Raw genomic sequence first — 21,223 nt, forward strand, 5'->3', positions numbered from 1 at the left:
AAACATTAGCTCTGGTGAGGGTTTCCTTCTTAACCCTGAAAGTACATTGACCGTCAGAGTAGCATTTGCTTGAAAGCTGGAAGGACCTATTTCAAGAGGTCAGGAATCACTGCTGTAGCTCCTTTGGCGATTCTGATGTCGCCAGCCCTCCGGCAGGTTTGGGGAGCACCGTCTAAACGGATTCGATCAGAGAGAGACCTTTGTCGCCAACCTCCTCAGGTGAGCGGCGTGGAAGGGGAGGCCGTTGTGGTTCGGTAGTGCTCCAGCTCTGGGTCACCAGAGGCGGTCACACAAGGTCACTGTGCTGAGTGCTTTGGCTGCGCCCGGAGCGCTTTCACACACCCAATGGTTTCCTTTGGTTTCCTCTTCTACACCCAGAGAGAGTGGATCCTAAGCCCACCCCGTTCTCTCCCACTTCCATGGCTCTTCCCACGGGGCCTTCTGGCTGCCCGTGCCAAGTGTTGCCGGGAAGCTCGGCGTGGCCGGCTGTGCCCGTGGAACCCGGTGGAACTCTGCTGACCTTGCCGGGCCGGCTGGGTCCTCGCCGGCTGCGTCTCCAGGCCGTCTCCCGCCTGCACCGCACCTGCTGAGGCGGGGAGTCAGGGAGTCTAGGTGGGGGATCATTTGCCTTCGTAAGCAAGTCTGATCTCTCCTGTTCCTGCCTGGAGGGACGGAGTGGCTGAGGACCAGGGGCCAGGAGAGGCCAGGAGAGGCCAGGAGAGGCCAGGAGATGCCGGCTGGCCACGCTCCCACTGCACGCTAGTGGTCCGTGAGGCAGGCCCTTCCAGGGGGCTCTGCTTTTAGGGAGTTACAGACTCCGAGAAGGTCAGAAGTGGGGAGCAGGGGCCCGGTGCAGGTCGCCCAGTGGTCGAGCCAGAACGAGACGTTCTAGGCCTTCAGCTCCTGCTTTTTTCTTTCTGCCTCGTTGCAGCTCAGACATTGTCCCCGCGCAGGCAGGAGGGAGGGGACGCCGTGGTGGGTTGCTGGTGGCCGGACTGCGCTTTGGCAGGAACAAGCGGGAGCCCTGGTTTTGCGTCACTGGAGAGGTGGAACTAAGCCAAGGAAAGGTCCCTTGCAGGGCGCCCTTGGGTACAGACCACACCAGTTGGCTTCTCCCTATACCGAGAAAACAAGCAAAACGGAGACAGGACCTGGGCTAGGCTGGCAGATTAGACACGGGGATGGACCACGTCTGCTGGCGCTCGGTTCTCGGAATCCGGGGAAACCGCAGGAGCTCCCAAGGCCGGCGGGAGAGGAGGCCACGGCAGCCTAGTTTGGGAAGGTGGGAAACAGGTAACTAGCCGACCTAGGAAATTGAGGAAGATCATTTCAAGCTGACTCTGAGGAAAGCAAAGAACCCGTCAGTCAGTTTATGATCACAGATGCCTGAAAAGCCCAGCACATGGCAGCAGGAGGCAGCTGGGGCGAGGCAGGGTCCCCGAGTAACCAAGACTGGGCAGCAGTGGTTCGGCATGCCCTGCAGTCCTGTGGGCTTGTCTTCTCCAGTCCATGCCGCTTGACCGCCTCTCCTTTTGGGGTTGGGGGGATAAACCATTTCTGGGTGGGGTCCGGGCACAGTGGAGGGTATAGGTGCTTTATAAGAAAAGGAGGGATGAAGTGAGTGTCTCCGGGCTGATGCCTGCATTCCGAGATCACCTCGGCCCTCCTCGTGACGGGCTTCCCAGCACCCTGGTGTCCAGGAGTTGCTTTCCCTAGCTGTTTGGAGATATTCCGGCCTAGGTGGGCCCAGATCTCCCCACCGTCAAGCTCAAGGTTGGCAGACTCCTCCTGTGCACTGGGAGGTTCTAGTCTGCTTTGGGTCCCTCACGCCTCACCCTGCCTACTTACCATGGAAGAGTCACAAGGTAGGAGAATCCTAACGAGCGCCCGTGTACTCACCAATGTCGACACTGGCCAACTCGTGGGAAATCTTCTTTCTTCTGTCATTTCACTCATTCCCCAGCCTTGATTATTTTGAAGGGAATGTGTGAAGGAAAATTCCAATGAAATATGAATCATTTCATATTTTTGGTAAATATTTCAGTAGGTACTTTAAACTATAAGGACTCCTTTTAAAAACCAAAGCACAATTTGGCTCTCAGTCGTGAGCAGACAACCAAGGATTGCTGGGACCCTGAGCAAAATCGCATTAGAGGCCAGAGCACAAACAGGAAAAGCAGCTAAAGCAAACTGCGCCGGGAGAAAACAAAGTAAAAAAGAACCATCAGTGATACACTTAGGTAGAAGAAAAGACTGTGCCCATGTTACAAAAACAGCTGTTACACAAATACATTAGTGTCACTCCCCCCAAAAAGAAAAAATTCGGAGAAGGAAAAAGAGTAATTAAAACCATGATAGGAAAATGAAAAACCCAATAGAAGTGTTCGAAGGTAAAGTGATGATATCTCTGTGAGAAGAGGTAAAAAGATAAAAAGATGGGAAAAATAGAGGAGAAAAGATCAGGAAATTGAAGGACCAGTCTAGAAAGCCCATTATCTGAATAATGGATTCTAGAGAGAGACAACAGAAATATAGGTGAGGAAATTAACAGTAAAATACTTCAAGAAAATTCTCTGTAAGTGAAAGACGTGATTATGTAGATTTCAAAGTACTCACTAAGTTCTCACCTCAAGCCACATTCCTCTAAGATTTCAGACCACAGGGGACTAAGAAGAGAGTAGAAATTTCCCAAAGGAAAAAGACACATCACGTACAGAGTATCAGGAAGCAAAATGGCTTGAGACTTTTTAACAGCAGTGTTGAAAGCGAGAAAATGATGCATAATGTCTTCGGAATTGTGAAGGTAAATCTCTAATCATTTTTATACCAAGTATAGGGATGGAAAAGAGACATTTTCCAACAACAACAAAAAAGAACCTTCCATGCATTCTTTTCTAAGGAGCTACTAGAGAATGCACACCACCAAAGCAAGAGAAGAAGCCAGCAAAGAGAAAAAGTGGGGTGCGGGACACAGGGACTAACACAGGAGAGGAATATGGGAAAAGCCCCACGAATTGGGAAGGGGGGACTCCAGGAGCATGGCTGAGCACCAGACCTAGAGGTTGGGCAGTTGACATCCGGCAGTATGACTCAGGGCTGTCATGGCCAACTCAGCTGCTGGTGGTGTTCCATTGATTTAACCTGAGGACTCACTGCCTGGGGGAGCCTGGTCCAGATTCTTATCTGCACTTGGCTGTCTTGCTCATGTGCTGATGAAGCTCCTTGCCCCGCTCACTGGATAGACAAGTGTTTGCTTTGCCCAACCCAGGAACCGGAGGTAGGCCAAGGTGAATTCAGAGCAAGGAAATACGGAGGCGCTCACGCCTGTGTATGTGACCTTATTTGGAAACTGAGTCTTCATAGATATCATCAAGTCAGGACGAGGCTGCGTTAGATGAAGACTGGCTCCAATCCAGAGACTGGTTTCTGGATAAGAAGAGGGAAATTTTGATACGAACACACAGAGATGGGAAGGCCATGCGAAGACATAAAGACAGACATACACAGGGCACATAGCCAGATGAAGACGTTGGAGTTAATGCTGCCTTGAACCAAGGAGCACCAAGAATTGCTGGCAGCCACTAGCAGCTAGAGGAGGCAGGGAAGGATTCTTCCTTCCCAAGAGCCTTTGAAGGGAGCAGAGCCCTGGCCACACCTTGACTTTGGACTAGAAGTCTAGTCTCCAGAACAGAGAGAGAATAAGTTTCTGTTGTAAGCCACCACGTTTGTGGTAGTCATGTTGTGGCAGCCCCAGAAAACTAGTATGCCCAACTCCATATGTACCTGCCCCTCACTCTTTCCGAACTAAACAGTATCTTATTTAAGAATGTATACATAAGGGGGCGCCTGGGTGGCTCAGTGGGTTAAAGCCTCTGCTTTCAGCTCAGGTCATGATCCCAGGGTCCTGGGATTGAGCCCCACATTGGGCTTTCTGCTCAGCAGGGAGCCTGCTTCCCCTCCCCCCCTGCCTGCCTCTCTGCCTACTTGTGATCCCTCTCTGTCAAATAAATAAATAAAATATTAAAAAAAAAAAAAGAATGTATACATAGGTGGTAAAATTATAAAAAGAAGGAAAGGAATGAATGACAGAAGACGGGAAAGGGATGTGATGAGGGAGGGACACAGGGAGCTTCTAAGGGACTGGATGGGGTACAGGAGTTTTCATCTCCTTTTCTTTAAACCATACACACACTCTTCTATGTGTATATACATTGGACAATAAGTTGGGGGAGGGGAAGAGACAAAACCAAGCAGAGCACAACCCTCAAGAGGTAGACCAGTTGCCCAATCTGGGAGAGATGGTACTGACTCATTCAAACTAAATGAAGGTCTGGGGACGGGAGTCCTGGCGCCAAGATGACCATTTAGCAGATCAGAGCCCCTTGTGCTAATGGAGATGAATAATAAATAAGAAATCTCAAAATGATAAATCATCAACGAAAGCTAAATTTACCATTATGACATATGGGAGTGTCTCTTCAGTTATGCCAAGTTTTGAGGGCCTGGCCTCCAGCTAAATGGTATTAGGTCAGACACCGAGCCCTCTGTGGCCATCCCCACCTGAATTATTTCTGCCTCTAATAACCTAACAGGATCTGGCCTTTTAGATGGTCTGTATGAAATGCCACTGAATCCCATAGAAAAGTCACTCCTCTCTCTATATTCATGCGGCTTCAACATTCATTTTGTCCCAGTTTTCCTTTATTCCTTTCAACATTTCTTTTTTTTTTTTTTAAGATTTTATTTATTTGACAGATCACAAGCAGGCAGAGAGGCAGGCAGAGAGAGGAGGAAGCAGGCTCCCTGCTGAGCAGAGAGCCCGATGCAGGGCTCGATCCCAGGACTCTGAGATCATGACCTGAGCCGAAGGCAGCGGCTTAACCCACTGAGCCACTCAGGCGCCCCTCCTTTCAACATTTCTAAATGTTTCTTTCTAACAGACAGAAGGCCCTAGGCCTAGGGTTTGACCCGTGACAGGATCTATGGTTATTTTTGTTTTCATTTTATTTGTACAGGTTAACTGATACTAGAATATTTGTGTTTTTCATTTATAATAATACAAAATTTCTTTTAGTAATTTTTAAAAAGTCAGTGTAAAGAAAAATACTAAGTAAGTGGTGTATAGTTGGTTCCTGATCTGGAAATAATCGTGAATTATGTCCATGGGTTATGGAGGTTTGGAAAACTGCCTATCTTCCTGATTGTAGCAAAACGTAGGCCCCTGTTGATGTACACTTTGTCTTCACCTAATATTCAGTTTTGTCTTGTATCTTTCCATGTAGTATGTATGGAAGGCCCTTAAGGGCAGAATCACTCGCTTCTCTTTCCTGCCTTCCCCCACCCGACCTGTTGACAGCTAGATGTGTTAGGCACCAGTGAACCCTGGCTGTGGTGTTCCTCTCTCTCCAGTCTCATTTTCTTGCCTGGTGCGCGCTGGCTCCCCTTCATGCCTCAGGGATGGATGGCACCGGGGGGATGCCCACTTCCCCCCTGTCCCGGGCATCCGTGGGATGGTAGTCTGAGGAAGGCACGAGCTACTTATTTAGTGAGATAAGTGACGAGCGAGGGATCACTTCTTTCATAGAGTCTGGTTCTGTGCTGGTACCCGGAGGGAGAATAGTATGGATTCCAGAAGACAGAGAATGGGGTTTTTGCCCACAAGGAGTCCTGTCCATCACCTTCCGGAGGAGATGATGGGACACACCTGCCTGCAACCCTTGGGAATGATTTAAAAGAAGCGTATAGTGTTAAATTGTGTGATAGTGGTTTTGGGTGCTGAAGGAATAATTCAGAAAAAGGGAGTGCGGTAAAGACTAGTCTAGGCATCTGGCAGGAATTGAAATAAGCCTGAAAGGCACTAGGATTCCTTTCTGTCCTCTGGGTGGCACAGCACATGAAGAGAGGTCTGGCTTTGGAGCCCGTCTCCATTCCTCTCTACCGCGGGCAACTGACTTAACCATTCTGTGTCTGTTTCAGCATGGGTAAAATTGGGAACATATTTGTACCTACTTCACAGAGTTGGTTTAAGGCTCAACTAAGGCATTGTATGCAAAGAGCATCGTTCCACGACATAGCAAGGGATCAATAATGGGTAGCTAGCGTTATTAATTTATCAACCATTCCATTTATTTCTACAGCAAAACATTATTGTTGGGTTAGTATTTGTCAGCGACTCCCAGGTTTCCTACCAGTGTCTTCAGTACCTTGGATGCTGAGTCCCCTGGCTTGCACTTATGCACGAGACACTGAATCATCAGAGTAACACTAATAGCTGTGGTGTCCTGAGTCCCTGTTAGGGTGTCAGGCCCTCTGCTAGGTGCTTTGTTACTACGTTACCTCTAATCTTTATCCCCGTTTTATAGAAGTAAGAGTAGAAGTGCAGAGTTTATGAAACTTGTCCAGGGTCACATGTAGAGTGTCAAGGCTGGGATTTAAATTATCTGCTTTTTGGGCTTTTTTCTGATCCATACTGACTCTTGTTACCGTCGCCCTAGACCCATTACATCATCCCAAATTGAACTTGGCTTCCTCAAAGGGCATTGCCTTTCAACTTCAATCAAGGGTGCCACCATTCTACTTGTCACCCACATCTGAAAGGCTGGGAACCTCCCCCTTGTCCATCCAACCTCTCCGTCGGGTTAGTCAGTAAGACTTTTAGTTCAGATTCACCTTTTCCTCTCTGAGCCCTCCTACCTGGCCAGCCCCCAAACCCCCACATTGACTTAGGTTGGACTTGTTTTCAGCATTTGTTCCGCTGCCCTACCTGTGAGAGGTGAGCTTTACAGAATACTTGGACGGACGTCATTAGATTTTGATAAAGCATTCTTAAATTTTCTAAGTAAAGCACAGTAATTTGTTCTTGCTGTGGCTATTTGTGGGTGGTAGAAGTTCAGAAGGGTCTAACTTCAAGGGTACGGAAGATAAGCTGCTGTGATTATAACTAACTTTCCTTTCCCCAGGGAAAGTGTACTGGGAGGGAACTACTCCATTCTGTTTTTAAAAGTAAAGCCTTTTTCTTTAACAAATGGAACAATTGGATAGTCATATGCCAACCAATGAGGTTGAACACCCTCTTGTGATACACAAAAATGAACTAAGAATGGATCAGTGACCTCGTTATAAGAGCTGAACCCGTAAAACTAGTAAAAGAAAACATAGAGGCAGATTTTCATGAACTTGGATTTGGCAATGGAATCCTTGATATTTCATCAAAAGCATGACCAACAAAATAAAAAACAGATAAAGTGGACTTCATCTAAGTTAAAAGCTTTTGTGCATCCAAGGACATTGTCACGTAGGTGAAAAGACAGCCTACAGAAAGGGGGAAAATATCTGCAAGTCATCTATTTGGTAAGGGTTTAGTGCATGGAATCTATAGAAAGAAGTCTTTTTAAAAATTATTTATTTATTTATTTGACAGAGAGAGAGAGAGAGAGGTCACAAGTAGGCAGAGAGGCAGGCAGAGAGAGAGAGGGAAGCAGGCTCCCCGCCAAGCAGAGAGCCTGATGCAGGGGTTGATACCAGGACCCCGAGACCACGACCTGAGCCGAAGGCTGAGGCTTACCCCACTGAGCCACCCAGGCACCCCATAGAAAGAAGTCTTATAACTCAAAACAAAAAGAGGTTTCTCTTTTTTTCCTGCATTTTTTTTTCCTGCATTTTTAAGATAACATATAATGTTGTTTCAGGGGTACAGGTGTGTGATTCATCAGTCTTACACAATGCACAGCGACCACCATAGCGCATACCCTCCCCAATGTCCATAATCTAGCCACTCCATCCCATCCCCACCCCCAGCAACCCTCAGTTTGTCTCCTGAGATTAAGAGCAAAAAGCCATTTCTTAAAAAGAGATACACAAATGGCAAACAAGCACATGGATATATGCCCAGCATCATTGGTCAGTAGGGAAATGCAAGTCAAAAAACCCCAGTGAGATACCACTCCACATCCTCTAGGATGGCTGTAATTTTTTTTTTTTTTTAAGTAAATAAAAGGGAAAATAAGTGTGTTGAGGATGTGGAGAAATTGGAACCCTCACCCACTGCTGGTGGGGATGTAAAATGGGGCAGCTGCTGTGGGAAGCAGCAAACATGGAATTACCATCACAACATAGTGATTCCGCTCCTCGGTGCATATCCCCAAGGACGGAGAACAGGTCCGGAAACAAATAGTCAGACCTATGTGTGCATAGCGGCACTTCCTCACAGTAAGCAAAAGGCGGAAACAGCTCAAATGTCTGTCGTGGACAGATGGATAAACAAATTGTGGTATATGCATATGAAGGAATATTACTCAACCATGGAAAGGCGTGCCGTGTGGCTGCAAGCTATAATACAGAGGAACCTGGAGAACATTATGCTACGTGAAATTACCAGATGTGTCACCTGTCACCTGTCCATTTGTATAAAATAGCCACAATAGGTAAATCCATAGAGATAGGGAGCACATTGGTGGCTGCTGGGGGCTGGGGAGAGGAGAGAATGGGGAATGATGGCTGCCAGTATGGATTTCCTTTGGCGGGTGATGAAAAATGTTTTGGGACTAGATAGAAATCAAGAGACAGAGCCAGAATTACTAGCTGGCTTCTGACTACAGCCTCTCCCCTTTGTTGAGGTCAGAGCCCGAAGACCAGGGATTTCTAACTCCAATGCCGTTGGGGGTCCAGCATGTGGGGAAACCTGTTTGAAGTCGCTGGATTTAAGGCAGCAGAGACTGGTGGGGACTCGGTGGAACTGGGCGGGACCTACACTGCCTAAGGCATCCGTATTCTGGCAGATCTTTCCTGGGCTGATTCTGGCCCCATCTCCATCCTGCCGTCCCTCTTAAGCCAGACGACATCCTCTTCACGCCATTCACCGTCTAAAAATCCACTTCCTGTAGCAGAACCTAGACGTCTTTGCTCCCAGCCTAGAATCTGTGAAGCTTAGCAGGTTCCATATGTACCAGGAAACTGTTACCCTCCTCCCACTCACCCCGTCCCAGCACCTAGAGTTGGCGGGGGCAGCTGTTACAAGACCAGACCCCACTGGCTGGGTAAGCGGATGGGCTCACTCTGAATCTTTGGTTTCAGGGCAGCTTAGAAATGGTCCGTGGCTGGGGGCTGCCTCGTACAGGGAATGGTGAGTTTCGTTAGTGCCACTGGCCCAGCAGTTTGAGTGCATATTTGTCTGTTATCTCTGCTGGCAGAGATGGGGAGAGGGGCACAGAAGAATCTGGAAAGAGTTTTGTTATTTGTTGAGATGGAGAAAATATTTTTTAAAAAAATCTGTCCAAGCCTTTAGAGGTGTGGATCCATTCAGCTCAGAGTGGGGAGGAGTGTGTCCGGGGAGTCAGAGAGAGGGTGTGGAGGGAGGACACTGAGTCCATTAGACCTAGGGAGGGGCTGGCACGGTTTTCTCTGTGTTTCCAGCACTATAGCTCCTCGTCATCCCTCTCCACAGCTGGTTTTCTGAGAAGCACGTAGGACACAGAGATCTGTGGCCCACATCCTTCCAATACGTAACAGTTCAGTGGACGTTTACAGGCTGGGGGCAGGAAGAGAAAAGTACAGCGTGTGGCTGACGGGAGGGACCTGCCTAAGGTCCTTGCCCTCAAAGTCACCTCCGAGCCCCTCCTTGGTACCCAGAGTGAGTACTACCATCACGGACCCTTTCTTTAGATAGCGAAAGAGTTTGAGCTGTCAGAGAATCTTAAATTGCAAAGACCTCTCAGAGAGGTAGAGGTAGAGCCTTCTTAAGAGCCCCTCAGTGGGAGTCTGTAGAAAACCAACCCAGGAAGGGTAACCCTGCCCAAGTAGGGCTCAGAACTCCTGTTTTCATTGTTTACCTAGACAGAATGGCTGGAGGAACTGAGTCAACCTTTTTTTAGTTGTTATTCTCTCTTCGATGGATTCCTTTCCCCACCCTCTCCACTTGGACTTGAATAGGAGGGCTGGGGAGAGGCTCCTTCCTTCTCTGAAATCCTGCGTAGAGAGCTCTGAATTCTGGGCTGTTCAGCGTCTGGCCCACAGGTGGCTGTGCTCACGGGGCGCCTTCAGAACCATCCTGCTTGTGGACATGGAGTTCTGGCTTCCACGCGGCCACTGCCCTCTCAGAGTTCCTTGGCTTAGCTTCCAGGACTTTAGTCAATTAGCGCTTTTGCTCTTTTTAGGAAGATTGGCCCCTGCAAGGGGACACATATCCCTGGAACCCCCTGGAGGTGGCCGCCTCAGCTACCATCCTAGGAGAGCCAAGATGGCTCCACACAGGGGTGCTTTGGTGTTAGAAGCCGGTGGGACAGGCCCAGAGTGTAACTGGTTGGGCACATTAGTTCTTTCTTCCTGGGTCATATCTGCAGAAAGCTTTGTGGGTGTAAACATGTGTGTGCCCTTTGACTTCTGTAACTTGTCAGCCAGTTCTCAGTGCCTGCGGGTGAGTTCCCAGGTCAAGGGGAAGCCTCCGTGCCCCAAGACATGTTTTCTTACAGGCTTAAGTAAAGTAACTTATAGAGGTTCATGGAAACTGCCCAGACACAGTCTGAAACCTTGGAAATCCACCATGCACCGCCATTCCTTATAGTCTGAGAGTGGTTATGGCCCGGGATGCCCGGGCAGACGGGAAGCCCAAGGCTCTCCTCGGAAGGGTCGGCTGTGACCTCGTGGCTCCTTCCATAGGGTGTGAATGGGCTGTACGCCGTGAGGGTAAAAAAGGGCTTTTGTGTCCGACTGCCTGCGTTTCGGTCCTGGCTTATTAGTTGGTATCTCAGTTTCCTCATCTTGTGGAAAGGATATGGCAATGGTACCTACCTCATAAGGTTGTTGTGAGCTAAAGATAATGCCTATGAAAGACTTGGCACAAAAATGGATGCATCGTAGGGGCGTCTTACCAAAACCGGTGGTTCATACCATCACACTAGGGTAGCTGCCCAGGGAGCCTGGAGGAGAGGACAAGAGTCTGGCAGGAGGGCTCTGTATTTGCTGGTTTTCCTGTGATTGATGCAGACTTTCTGGTTTCTTCCATGTCTTTTTCTCACCCAGTATTGATCCTCCAGAAGGTGGAGAATGGAGACCTGAGCAACAAGATTCTGAAGATCACTGACTTCGGCCTGGCCCGAGAGTGGCACCGAACCACAAAGATGAGCGCAGCGGGGACGTATGCTTGGATGGCACCCGAAGTCATTCGTGCCTCCATGTTTTCCAAAGGCAGTGACGTGTGGAGGTAAGATCCAGAGGCTCAGGGTCCGTGCTCCCCAGGTTTACTTTGGGTGCACACACGTTTTAGGACTTGGAGAACTGAGGATGCGTAGACTCCCAGGCACCCCAAATAGGTCTAAGTGACCCCTTCAGAGCAATCTCCAGGAATTCACAGGTTGCCATGGGACCGTTTCTAATGCCTTCACCTACCCAAAGTCCCTTTAGTGCTGTGGCAGGTACCACCTCTTGGTGATTGCTCTGTAGGAAAGACCAGTAGATCTCAGGGTCAGTGTGCACGCCCATCTCTGATGGTAGGGTGGTGAGTGCACCTGCTCATTCCTGGGAACCTTCCCCAGGGTCATCCTGGCTGCCTTAGCACCTGTGGCTGTGTACTGCTGGACCTGTCCCCACTGTAAGCTCTTCTGCTAATGCGTATTCTTTGTGCGATCTCTTTTATTTTGGTGGGTTGGGAATTTCTAGTTGTCTGGTTAACCTTTTAGTCGGGGCTCTCTCGGTTGAACAGTGATACAGAAATGGGAGAAGATGGGTCTCAAGCAATTACCCAGAACTGCAGACTTACAGATTAGACCAATCCCCGCCCCCCCCTCAGTAAATATCAGCCAATAGGTCATAAGGACACATGGGTCAAAAAAAATCTTGTCCTCAAATATAAACAAACAAACAAACAAATAAATATTTTATATATAGATCTTGTCCTTGCTGATGGGAAGATGAGCTTCTACAGAGCATGCGTCTTCATGGCTCTGAGACAGTAGCATCAGCACGATATACCTAAAGGAAGGACTATAGGTGACCATTGTACTTAGTCCATGAATTTGTTTCTTCCCGATGAGTTATAAAGTGAGCTTGTGTGTGTGTATGATGAATATGTGTATTATTTCTTTTAAGATTTTATTTATCTGAGAGAGAGAGAGAGAGAGAGAAAGCATGCACAAGAAGGGAGCAGAAGGGGAGGGAGGGGAAGGGGGAGAGAATCCCAAGCAGACTTTGCGCTGAGCACGGAGCCTGATACGGGGCTCAGTCTCACGACCCTGAGATCGTGGCCTGAGCCAAAATTGAGAGTCGGATGTTTAACTGACTGAGCCCCCCAGGCGCCCTGAGTATGTGTATTTTAAATAACAGCTTTATTGAGATTGTATACACATATGACAGAGTTCACCCTTGAAAATGTGTAAGTCAATGCTTTTTAGTAAATTTACCAAATTTGTTCCAATGACCATTGTCTAATTGCTAGGGCCACTGTAACACATTACCACAGACCTGGTGGCTTTAAACCATAGACATGTGTAGTCTGGAGGCCAGAAGTCTGAAATCAGTATGAGCAGGGCTCCACTCCCTCCAGAGACTTTAGGGGAGATTCTGTTCCACATAAGGATTCTGGATATTAGGACATGGACCTACATTTTAGGGCTGCCATTCCAACCACTACAACTGCCTCCTGTTTCCGCAATATTTTTATCAGAAACCCAGTGCCTATTAGTAATCATTCCTGAATCCTGCCTCCCCCTACCCCCAGCAACCACTAATTTACTTTCTTTCTCCATGGGTTTGCCTATTATAGACATTTCATATACATGGAATCATACAACATCTGGTCTTTGTGACTGGCTTTTTTAAATCACGTTTTCAAGGTTCAGCCATGTTATAGCATGAGTCAGAACTTTGTTCCTGTTTGTAGTGGAATAATATTCCATTGTGTGGAAATTCATTTATCCGTTCATAAGTTGTTGGACTTTGGAAGTGTTTCCATGTTTTGGCAATTATGAATAAGGCTGTTGTGGACATTTTTTGTACAAGCTTTTGTGTCAACACATTTTCATTTCCCTGGAGTGTATACCTAGGAGAGAATTTGCCAAGCCATATGGTAACTCTGTGTTTAACTTTTTGAGGAACCACCAAACTATTTTTTACCACAGCTATATCATTTTCCATTTTCATTAGCAATGTAGAAGGATTCCAATTTCTCTGCATCCTCTCAACACTTATTGTATGTCTTTTTAATTACCTCTTTGCTGTTACATATGAAGTGGTATCTCATTGTAGTTTTAGTTTTATTTCCCTAATGACTACTGATGTTGAACATCTTTTCATGGCTTGTTGGCCATTTGTATATCTTCTTGGTAAAGGTCTATTGACATCCTTTACCGATTTTAAAATTGGGCTATTTTGTCTTCTTATTTTTAAGTTGAAAGAGTTCTTTATATATCCTTAACATGTCTCTTATCAGATACATTGCAAATATTTTCTCCCTTTCTGTGGGTCTCTTTCTTTTCGCTTTCTTGATGGTGTTCTTTGAAATGCCAACATTTTAAATTTTGATGAGGTCCGATCTATCTGCTTTTTCTTCTGGTTGCTTGTGCTCTTTGTGTCATATTTAAAAAACCATGCCCAAGGTTATGAATATTTGTACCTATGTTATCTTCTAAGAGTTATAAAACTTAGCTTTTACATTTAGGTCTCTGTTCTATTTTGAGTTAATTTTTGTATGTGGTGTGAGGTAAGGGATTTAACTTCATTCTTTTGCCTGTGACTACAGTAGTCCCTCCTTATCAGTGATTTTGCTTTTTTATGGTTTCATTTACCCATGGTCACCTGTGGTCTGGAAGGTCAGATCTGTCATAAGAATACCTAACACTGTATCACAATGCCTACGTCATTCACCTCACTTCATCTTAATCACGTCAGCTTTTTTTTTTTTTTAAAGATTTTATTTATTTATTTGACAGAGAGAAATCACAAGTAAGCAGAGAGGCAGGCAGAGAGAGAGGAGGAAGCAGGCTCCCTGCTGAGCAGAAAGCCCGATGTGGGGCTCGAACCCAGGACCTGGGATCATGACCTGAGCCGAAGGCAGCGGCTTAACCCACTGAGCCACCCAGGCGCTCCAATCACGTCAGCTTTTTATCATCTCATATCACCACAAGAAGAAGGGTGAGGGCGCCTGGGTGGCTCAGTCAGTTAAGCGCCTGTGTCTGACTCAGGTCATGATCCCAGAGTCCTGGGCTCCCTGCTTTAGTGAGGAATCTGCTTTTCCCTTGCCCTTCACCCTGCTTGTGCTCTCTCTGTCACTCTCCAATAAGTAAATAAAATCTTTGAAAAAAAAAGGCAAAACAAGAAGAAGGGTGAATATAGAACAATAAGATTTTGAGAGAGAGAGCATATTTATATAACTTTTATTATAGTATATTATAATTATTCCCTTTTATTAGTAGTTATTGTTCATTTCTTACTATGTTTAATTTACAAATTAAATTTTATCATAGGTATGTATATATGTGTAGGAAAAAAATATATAGGGTTCTGTGCTACCTACCGCTTCAGGCATCCAGTGAGGGTTTTGAAATGTATCTCCCATGGATAAGCGGGGACTCCTGTATCTAGTCTCATTTGTTGAAAAGGCCATTCTTCTAATTAAATTGTCACCCTTGTCAAAGAGTAATTTGCCATAAATGTAAGGGTCTTTTCTGGACTCAGTTATACTCTACTGGTTTATGTATCTATCCTTATGCCAGTACCACTGTTCTAATTACTGTAGCTTTGTAGTAAGTTCTAAAATTATAATGTAGAGAGTCCTCCAACTTTGTTGTTGTTCTTCAAGATGATTTTGGCCGTTCTGGGTGCTTTGTATGTCCAAATGAATTTTAGGAGCATTTTGTTAATTTCTCCAAAATAAGCAGCTGAGATTTTAATAGGGATTGTGTTAAGTCTGTAGATCATTTTGGGGAGTATTGCCGTCTTAACAACAGTAAGTCTTCCAATTCATGAACATGGGATATTTTCCTGTTTATGTGGGCCTTTTCCAGTTTCTTTTAGTGATGTTTTATAGCTTCTGTATCCTACATCTTATTTTCCCACACATTCATTACAGGGTGAAGTAACTATTATGAAGAAAAGAGTTTTCTTTCCTTAAAGTATCTGACCAGATTTCATTAGGTTGAACTGTGTAGGGGTATTCCAGTATTTTCGACCCATAAAAACAGCAACTTCATAGGCTTCAGTCTACCACTTTCATTACTTGTCTATAGGCTGATGAGAATAGTTAATATATTAATTAATCTCACCTATTATTACGAAGAGATCTATAGATGCATTTCAGGTAGAAGTGTCTTTTTTTCTAAAGAGTCCAGACTGTAGGTTAGCTGGGCCCATGAGATCATTCAGAAACCCAGGTTCCTGAGTCCCCTGGGTGACTCAGTCTGTTAAGCATCTGACTCTTGGTTTTGGCTCGGGTCATGTTGTCAGGGTTGTGAGATCGAGCCTTTGTCAGGCTCTGCACTGAGCATGGAATCTAGTTAAGATTCTCTCTCTCCCTCTCTCTTTGCCCCTCCCCTGCTTGTGCTCACTCTCGCTCCTTAAAAAAAGGAAAAGAAACCCAGATTCTTTCTGGGTCCCTCAGTGTATTTTCTTGTCTGACCGGTTACATGTGAGTGACTTACTTCAGCGTTTGTATTCTGCAGAAACAGAGAAAGAGCTTATTCACTGCAAGCAGCTTGGCTTTAATTTGGAGATAACCTGGAAATGGTGCACCTCTCTTCTATACACACCCCATTGCGAGCTCTTGGTTACGTGGGCACACCTGGCTCCCAGGGAGGGAGGCAAACAGGATAACTGTGTGTCCAGCTAAAACTCTTATTAAGGAAGAAGGGGAGAATGGATGTGGGGGATAGTCAGCCATTTGCCACACTCAGCTTCCAGGCTGCCTCATTTCCTGCAAGCAGCGATGTATGGGAACCCGATAGATGGGCCTTTAATCCCACCTTCCTTGAACCTACTCACCTAAGTGGCTCCAAATGATCTCGTACCTTTAGCAGAGGAAGTCCTGTGCCTGTTGCTGTAGGTACAACACGCATACACTGGAAACGATATTTACCACCTACAGAAATGCTTGCGAGCTAAATGCTGTGCCTCTTTAGTAATCTCACAAGAACCCCCAAAGTAGAGGATATTACTTCTCTTTTACAGATGAGGTGACAGAGGCTGAGATGGTTTAAGGGACTTTTTAGCCAGGTGGTGGAAGCAAAGCTATTATTAGAACTAGACATGTCTCTGGGTGCCTGCGTGGCTGAGTCAGTTAAGCATCTGCCTTCAACTCAAGTCATGATCCCAGGGTCCTGGGATCGAGCCTCGCATCAGGCTCTGGGCTCAGCAGGGAGTCTGCTTCTCCCTCTCCCTCTGCTGCTCCCCCTGCTTGTGGTCTCTCACTCTCTGTCTAATAAATAAATAAAATCTTAAAAAAAAAAAAAGAACTAGATATGTTCTTAAACTTTGTGCTTGTAGCCCTGCTGCCATCCATATACTCTTATTCCTGTACTTTGGGTGGCCTCCTCCAGATGGCTGGCCTGCCATGCCTGGCGCCCAGCAGGATGTCCCAGAGAGGGCCCAAGCATGCCTAGGAAGTTGGACAAAGCTCATTCCCAAATGGACTTTTAATCCATTTACTCATTTAGGAATCATTTGTTGAATACTAACTTTGTGCCAGGTACTAGGCTGAGCCTGTATCCGTCCCCCACCCCTCCTGGAACTCCCTGGGATCTGGGGCCTCTCAGCCTCTGCTTTTGCTAGGTGCCCAAGGCCAGCTGAGTCTTAGTGCTTGTCAAGCATGTGGTTCCCTGGGCCTCTTCCACATGCTGTGACAGAGGCTATGTTGATAACAGCCAAGGTCCTCAGCTTCACGAGCTTCCTCATCTGCTTGGACTCAGACCGCCTCAGGAAGGGTAGTGGACAAAAGCTTTCCCTTCGGTTGTTCTGTGTAGGGAGCGCAGTGGTTGGTGGTCTCCTGTAATGACTTCTTGCCTGGTGTCTGTGGGATGAAGTGGAGGCATTTTAAGTTTTTAAAATTGCAGAAGTAAAATATGTTTGTATGTTCACCATCGAAGAAAATTAGAAAATGTGGATTAAAAAAAAAGGGAAAAAGAAATCACCCTTTACCCACTTCTAAAGATAACCTCTATTAACATTTTGGTACCTTTATTTCTGTTTACATCTTATCTGCCCATCCCTTAAAATGGGATCTTTCTGTTTCATAAACTGCTTTTGGAATACAATATAGCATGAGCATATTACCATATCGGTAAATATTTATTGTGTCAATATGTTCATGTATATATTAATAAATCATCATTCTGAATGAGGTCTAGTTAACAAGAATAGTTTTATGTTACTTTATAATTTACCGAGTGCTTTCTCATGTGGTCGTTCAACTAACTTTGCCCAAGATATTGTTTTTTTTTTAAAGATTTTATTTATTTATTTGACAGACAGAGATCACAAATAGGCAGAGAGGCAGGCAGGGGCGGGGAGAGGAAAGCAGGCTTCCCAGTGAGTGGAGAGCCTGATGTGGGGCTGGATCCCAGGACCCTGAGCCCATGACCTGAGCTGAAGGCAGATGCTTAACCCACTGAGCCACCCAGGTGCCCTGCCCAAGATATTTTTTTAAAGGTTGGTTTATTTATTTAACACAGAGAAAGAGAGAGTGGAGGGGAGAGGGAGAGAGAGTCTCCAGCAGACTCCGTGCTGAGCGTGGAGCCCAACTTGGGGCTCCATCTCAGGAGCCAGAATCAAGAGTCAGATGCTTAACCAACTGTATGACCCAGGGGCCCCTGTGTGAAAGATTATTGAACAGTGTGGTTTCTGGAATGTGGGGGTCACAGCTGATTACCAAGTGCAGAAGCCTGTTTGAGGAACACCTTCTCCTTTCAGGGTGTGTGTCTTAGAGATGAGGTCGGTTAATAAGAAAGCTCATCCCAGTCCAGCTCAGGCGTGGGTTTGCTGTGCCTTCGGCCGGACGCTATCCACTCTGATGCTTTTCCTCACTTTGAAAACATAGAACACCCCTTGCTGACCTGTGACCCCACCATGTGATGGAAAGGATTTCCATACCCCCAGAGGTGGTTAATTATCGACACGGGGTGCATTCCCCAGGGTTTGGGGCGAGTTTGCAAGGACTCCTGGGAAACCGCTGACAGCACTGTGGGGGCTGGCAGCTCTGCAAGGGGAGGGGCTGGGGCGGAGTTTCAGCTGAGCGGGTACTTCCAGGCTGCTTGGATGTGGGCTTGAAAGGGCATCTTGACCTTCTGTCAACTCTGGGAGGGCTTCAGCATAGGTCAGACCTGAGGTAAATCATGTGGACTTGTTCTGGCCCCCTCTCCCCGGGGCTCAGACCCCTCCAACGTGTAATTCTTTAGTTCCTTGCTTGGACTGTATTCCTGCCAAAGGAACGCCAAGGCTTCTCTTCTGTTACCACCTTCGGTTACAGAAATAGAGGAACATTGGCAGAGGAGGACTTACTGTTCACTCATTCCCAGAAAGGCTTCTTGCCTGAATGCTGGTGTCCCTCAGGCTCTCGGCCAACACTGCGGACTTTCCCTGAATCCCACCCGAGGCCTTCTTGTTTCCGGCCCTTCCCAAGGGGAAACATACAGCGTTCACTAGCCGTACGTAGAAGCTTCTGGAGAAGTAGTAGTCGTGTTATTTATCCCTTGCCGCTATTCTGTGAGGTGGGAAGTGCTGTCTTTGTTGCACAGGTGGGGAGAACTGAGGAACTTCCTTTCCCAGGGCCACGAGGCTGTGAGTGGTAAAGCAGACATTGACTCAAGTCTGTCCGAATCTTTCCTGAGCAGCGTTCAACCAGCTCCTCTTAGTTGTGGGGCCTTTCACATGGAGCAAAATGCAGAAGAACAAAGAAGCCAAGTGAGAGCAGAGCTACGGTCCTTGAAACCGAGAGGGGAGGAGTCCCTGGCTTCAACCTCTTCCAGGTGGCCTGGGACAGCTCCATGGAAACCGTCCCAGAGCCCGTGCAAGGACAGAAAGAGGACACCTCTTTAGATCTTTGAAATACTCTACTGTCTTTGCAGGTAGTTAGGCTCCGATACCCGTCATCTTAGCCTCGATAGAGGAGAGGGGTTCTGGGGGACTTAGGGTTTTAATTGCCCAGAGTGGAGATTGGCAGGAAGGCCAGGAGCAGACAGCTGGAGATGATTGTCACCGTGAGCTCGGAGTCTTGTCCGCGGCGCTGAGGGTTCTGAGTCCCTCGGTAGCGGCTGCCCAGCACCACCGCCGTCTGGACGAGTCACAGTAGCGGTTCGGCAGGAAGAATAACAGCGCAGTTCTCTGTATCCACGGCTGACTCCCGGGTACGCAGTGCAGCCTGTGGGCCTGTCCGACCATGCGCTTTTCCCCACACCCACCCCCCAAGTCCTTTACTGTGTGAGCGCCTGCTGTGTCTGCGGCCCTCTGAATGCAGAGATTAAACTACTGTCCCTGCCCTGGAAGAGCCCATAGGCTGGCAGACAGGTAACTGCTGTACATGGCTCCCCACACAAGGGTTAAGTAACACCTGCGAGTGTCAGGGAAGGCTTCCTCAAGTGCCCAGCGTGGTTGCCATCGGCCTCAGAGTAAAACCCAGCTCCCCGTCAAGACAAGACCTGCAACTGTCTATCAGGCTTTTTTTGGTGGTTGAGATACGTGAAGAAAGTGGTGGTATTTGGAGGACTCACCGAGGGAAAGCCATTGTCCAAGGAGACTGGCCAGGCCACCTGGCGGGCTGTGTGCAGGGATCTTCTGGGGCAGTGACTGGCCTGCTGCTCTTCTTAGGAGCCAGACCAGGCCATTTGGGATTCTTTGAGGGCAAGCCATGCCCTGTGCATTGCTGACCCCTGTTTCTGGATCTCTGTCTTTCCTTATCTAACAGTCAAGGTCCAGCTGTCTCCTGCCCCCATTCGGGTCTGGCCAGGAGCCCATCTGCTCTTTGTGCACTCATGGTATCTCTCTTGTGACTCATCTCTGTGTTCTAATTGACATTTTTTCTGTTCCTCTCACTGGCCTCTTTGTGGACAAGATCTGTATCCAGCATCCCAGTGCCCAGCCTTGACCTTGATGCATAGTAAATCTTTAGTAGATGTGTGAAATGAATGCATGGTGGTACATTTGAATTTGATCTTGAAAGACAGAGTTTATCAAGCAGAAAAATGGTAGCTGGGGATCTAGAGAGAAGGAACTGAGACTTGGTCCGGGGTCCATCATGACTTACTTACTCTGTGTAGACCCTAAACTTATCTGAAATTTGCTTTTGTCATCTGCAGAATTGCTATAATATTTATCTTGCAGGTTCGTAGTAGAGATTCAAGATGGTGTTATAAATGTCGTAGCTCCTCCTGCATCCAAAGTACCACGATGAAATAGGTACTGGGCCTACTTTTTTTTAAATTAAGTAATCTCTGTGCCCAACGTGGGACTTGGAACTCATGACCCTGACATCAAGAGTCATCAGCTCCATCAACTGAGCCATGTTTTGCTTTAAAATAACTTGACTTTGGGGCACCTGGGTGGCTTAGTCGGTTACGCATCTGCCTTCGGCTCAGGTCATGATCCCAGAGTCCTGGGACCACACCCCACATCGGGCTCTCTGCTCAGCAGGAGCCTGCTTCTCCCTCTCCCTCTGCCTGCTGCTCCCCCTGCTTGTGCTCTCTCTCTCACTGTCAGATAAGTAAGTCAAATCTTGTAAAGTAAAATAAAATAACATGACTCTGTTAGTTGGAAACTACTGATGAGTATTTTTCGAAATTTGAGATTTGTGCTGAAAATACAAGGAGAGCCACTGTTCAAACTGTCCGTGGCCTTATGGTTGCTTGTCCTGGGAGAATCGCTGTTTCTGGAAGGATTGAACACTACATGAGTTTTCCTTGTTCACATTGTGAATTCACAGAGTAATTATTCTAAGCTTTGTGCTCCCCATTCTCTGACTCACAGGACATTTGAAAGGAAAATTCTTCATGTGCATTTGAAAGGTCGGGAGGAAACTGAGGTCCTCATGGCTGACGCCCTGTTCTGCTCTTCCCGTGTAGGCTGCCCTTGTGTGACTTTCCCCTTCGAATTACACACGGTCTCAGTTAACTGATCGGGGCAGGAATCTATCCATCGTAGGGGTCATTTAAAGGATCCTGTGACAGGAGGAAAATCTTTGTCGTAGGTGGTCAGCTCTCCACGTTTCTAAAGCTGAAAAAAGGTATCTGTGACGAAAGCTGAAGTTTTCTTA

At 47.0% G+C, this 21,223-nt stretch overlaps 1 protein-coding gene across 3 annotated transcripts in view; it reads left to right on the plus strand.

The window, feature by feature from the left end:
• Window positions 1–21,223, plus strand: part of MAP3K9 (mitogen-activated protein kinase kinase kinase 9) — a 74,939-nt gene that overhangs the window by 32,304 nt on the left and 21,412 nt on the right. For all 3 annotated transcript variants that reach the window (XM_047736673.1, XM_047736674.1, XM_047736675.1), the window contains exon 3: window positions 11,017–11,197. In XM_047736673.1, the coding sequence (XP_047592629.1) occupies window positions 11,017–11,197 (181 nt within the window). The remainder of the gene's footprint in view (window positions 1–11,016; window positions 11,198–21,223) is intronic.

This window comes from Lutra lutra, chromosome 7, assembly GCF_902655055.1.
Source record: "Lutra lutra chromosome 7, mLutLut1.2, whole genome shotgun sequence".
Classification (NCBI taxonomy): domain Eukaryota; kingdom Metazoa; phylum Chordata; class Mammalia; order Carnivora; family Mustelidae; genus Lutra; species Lutra lutra.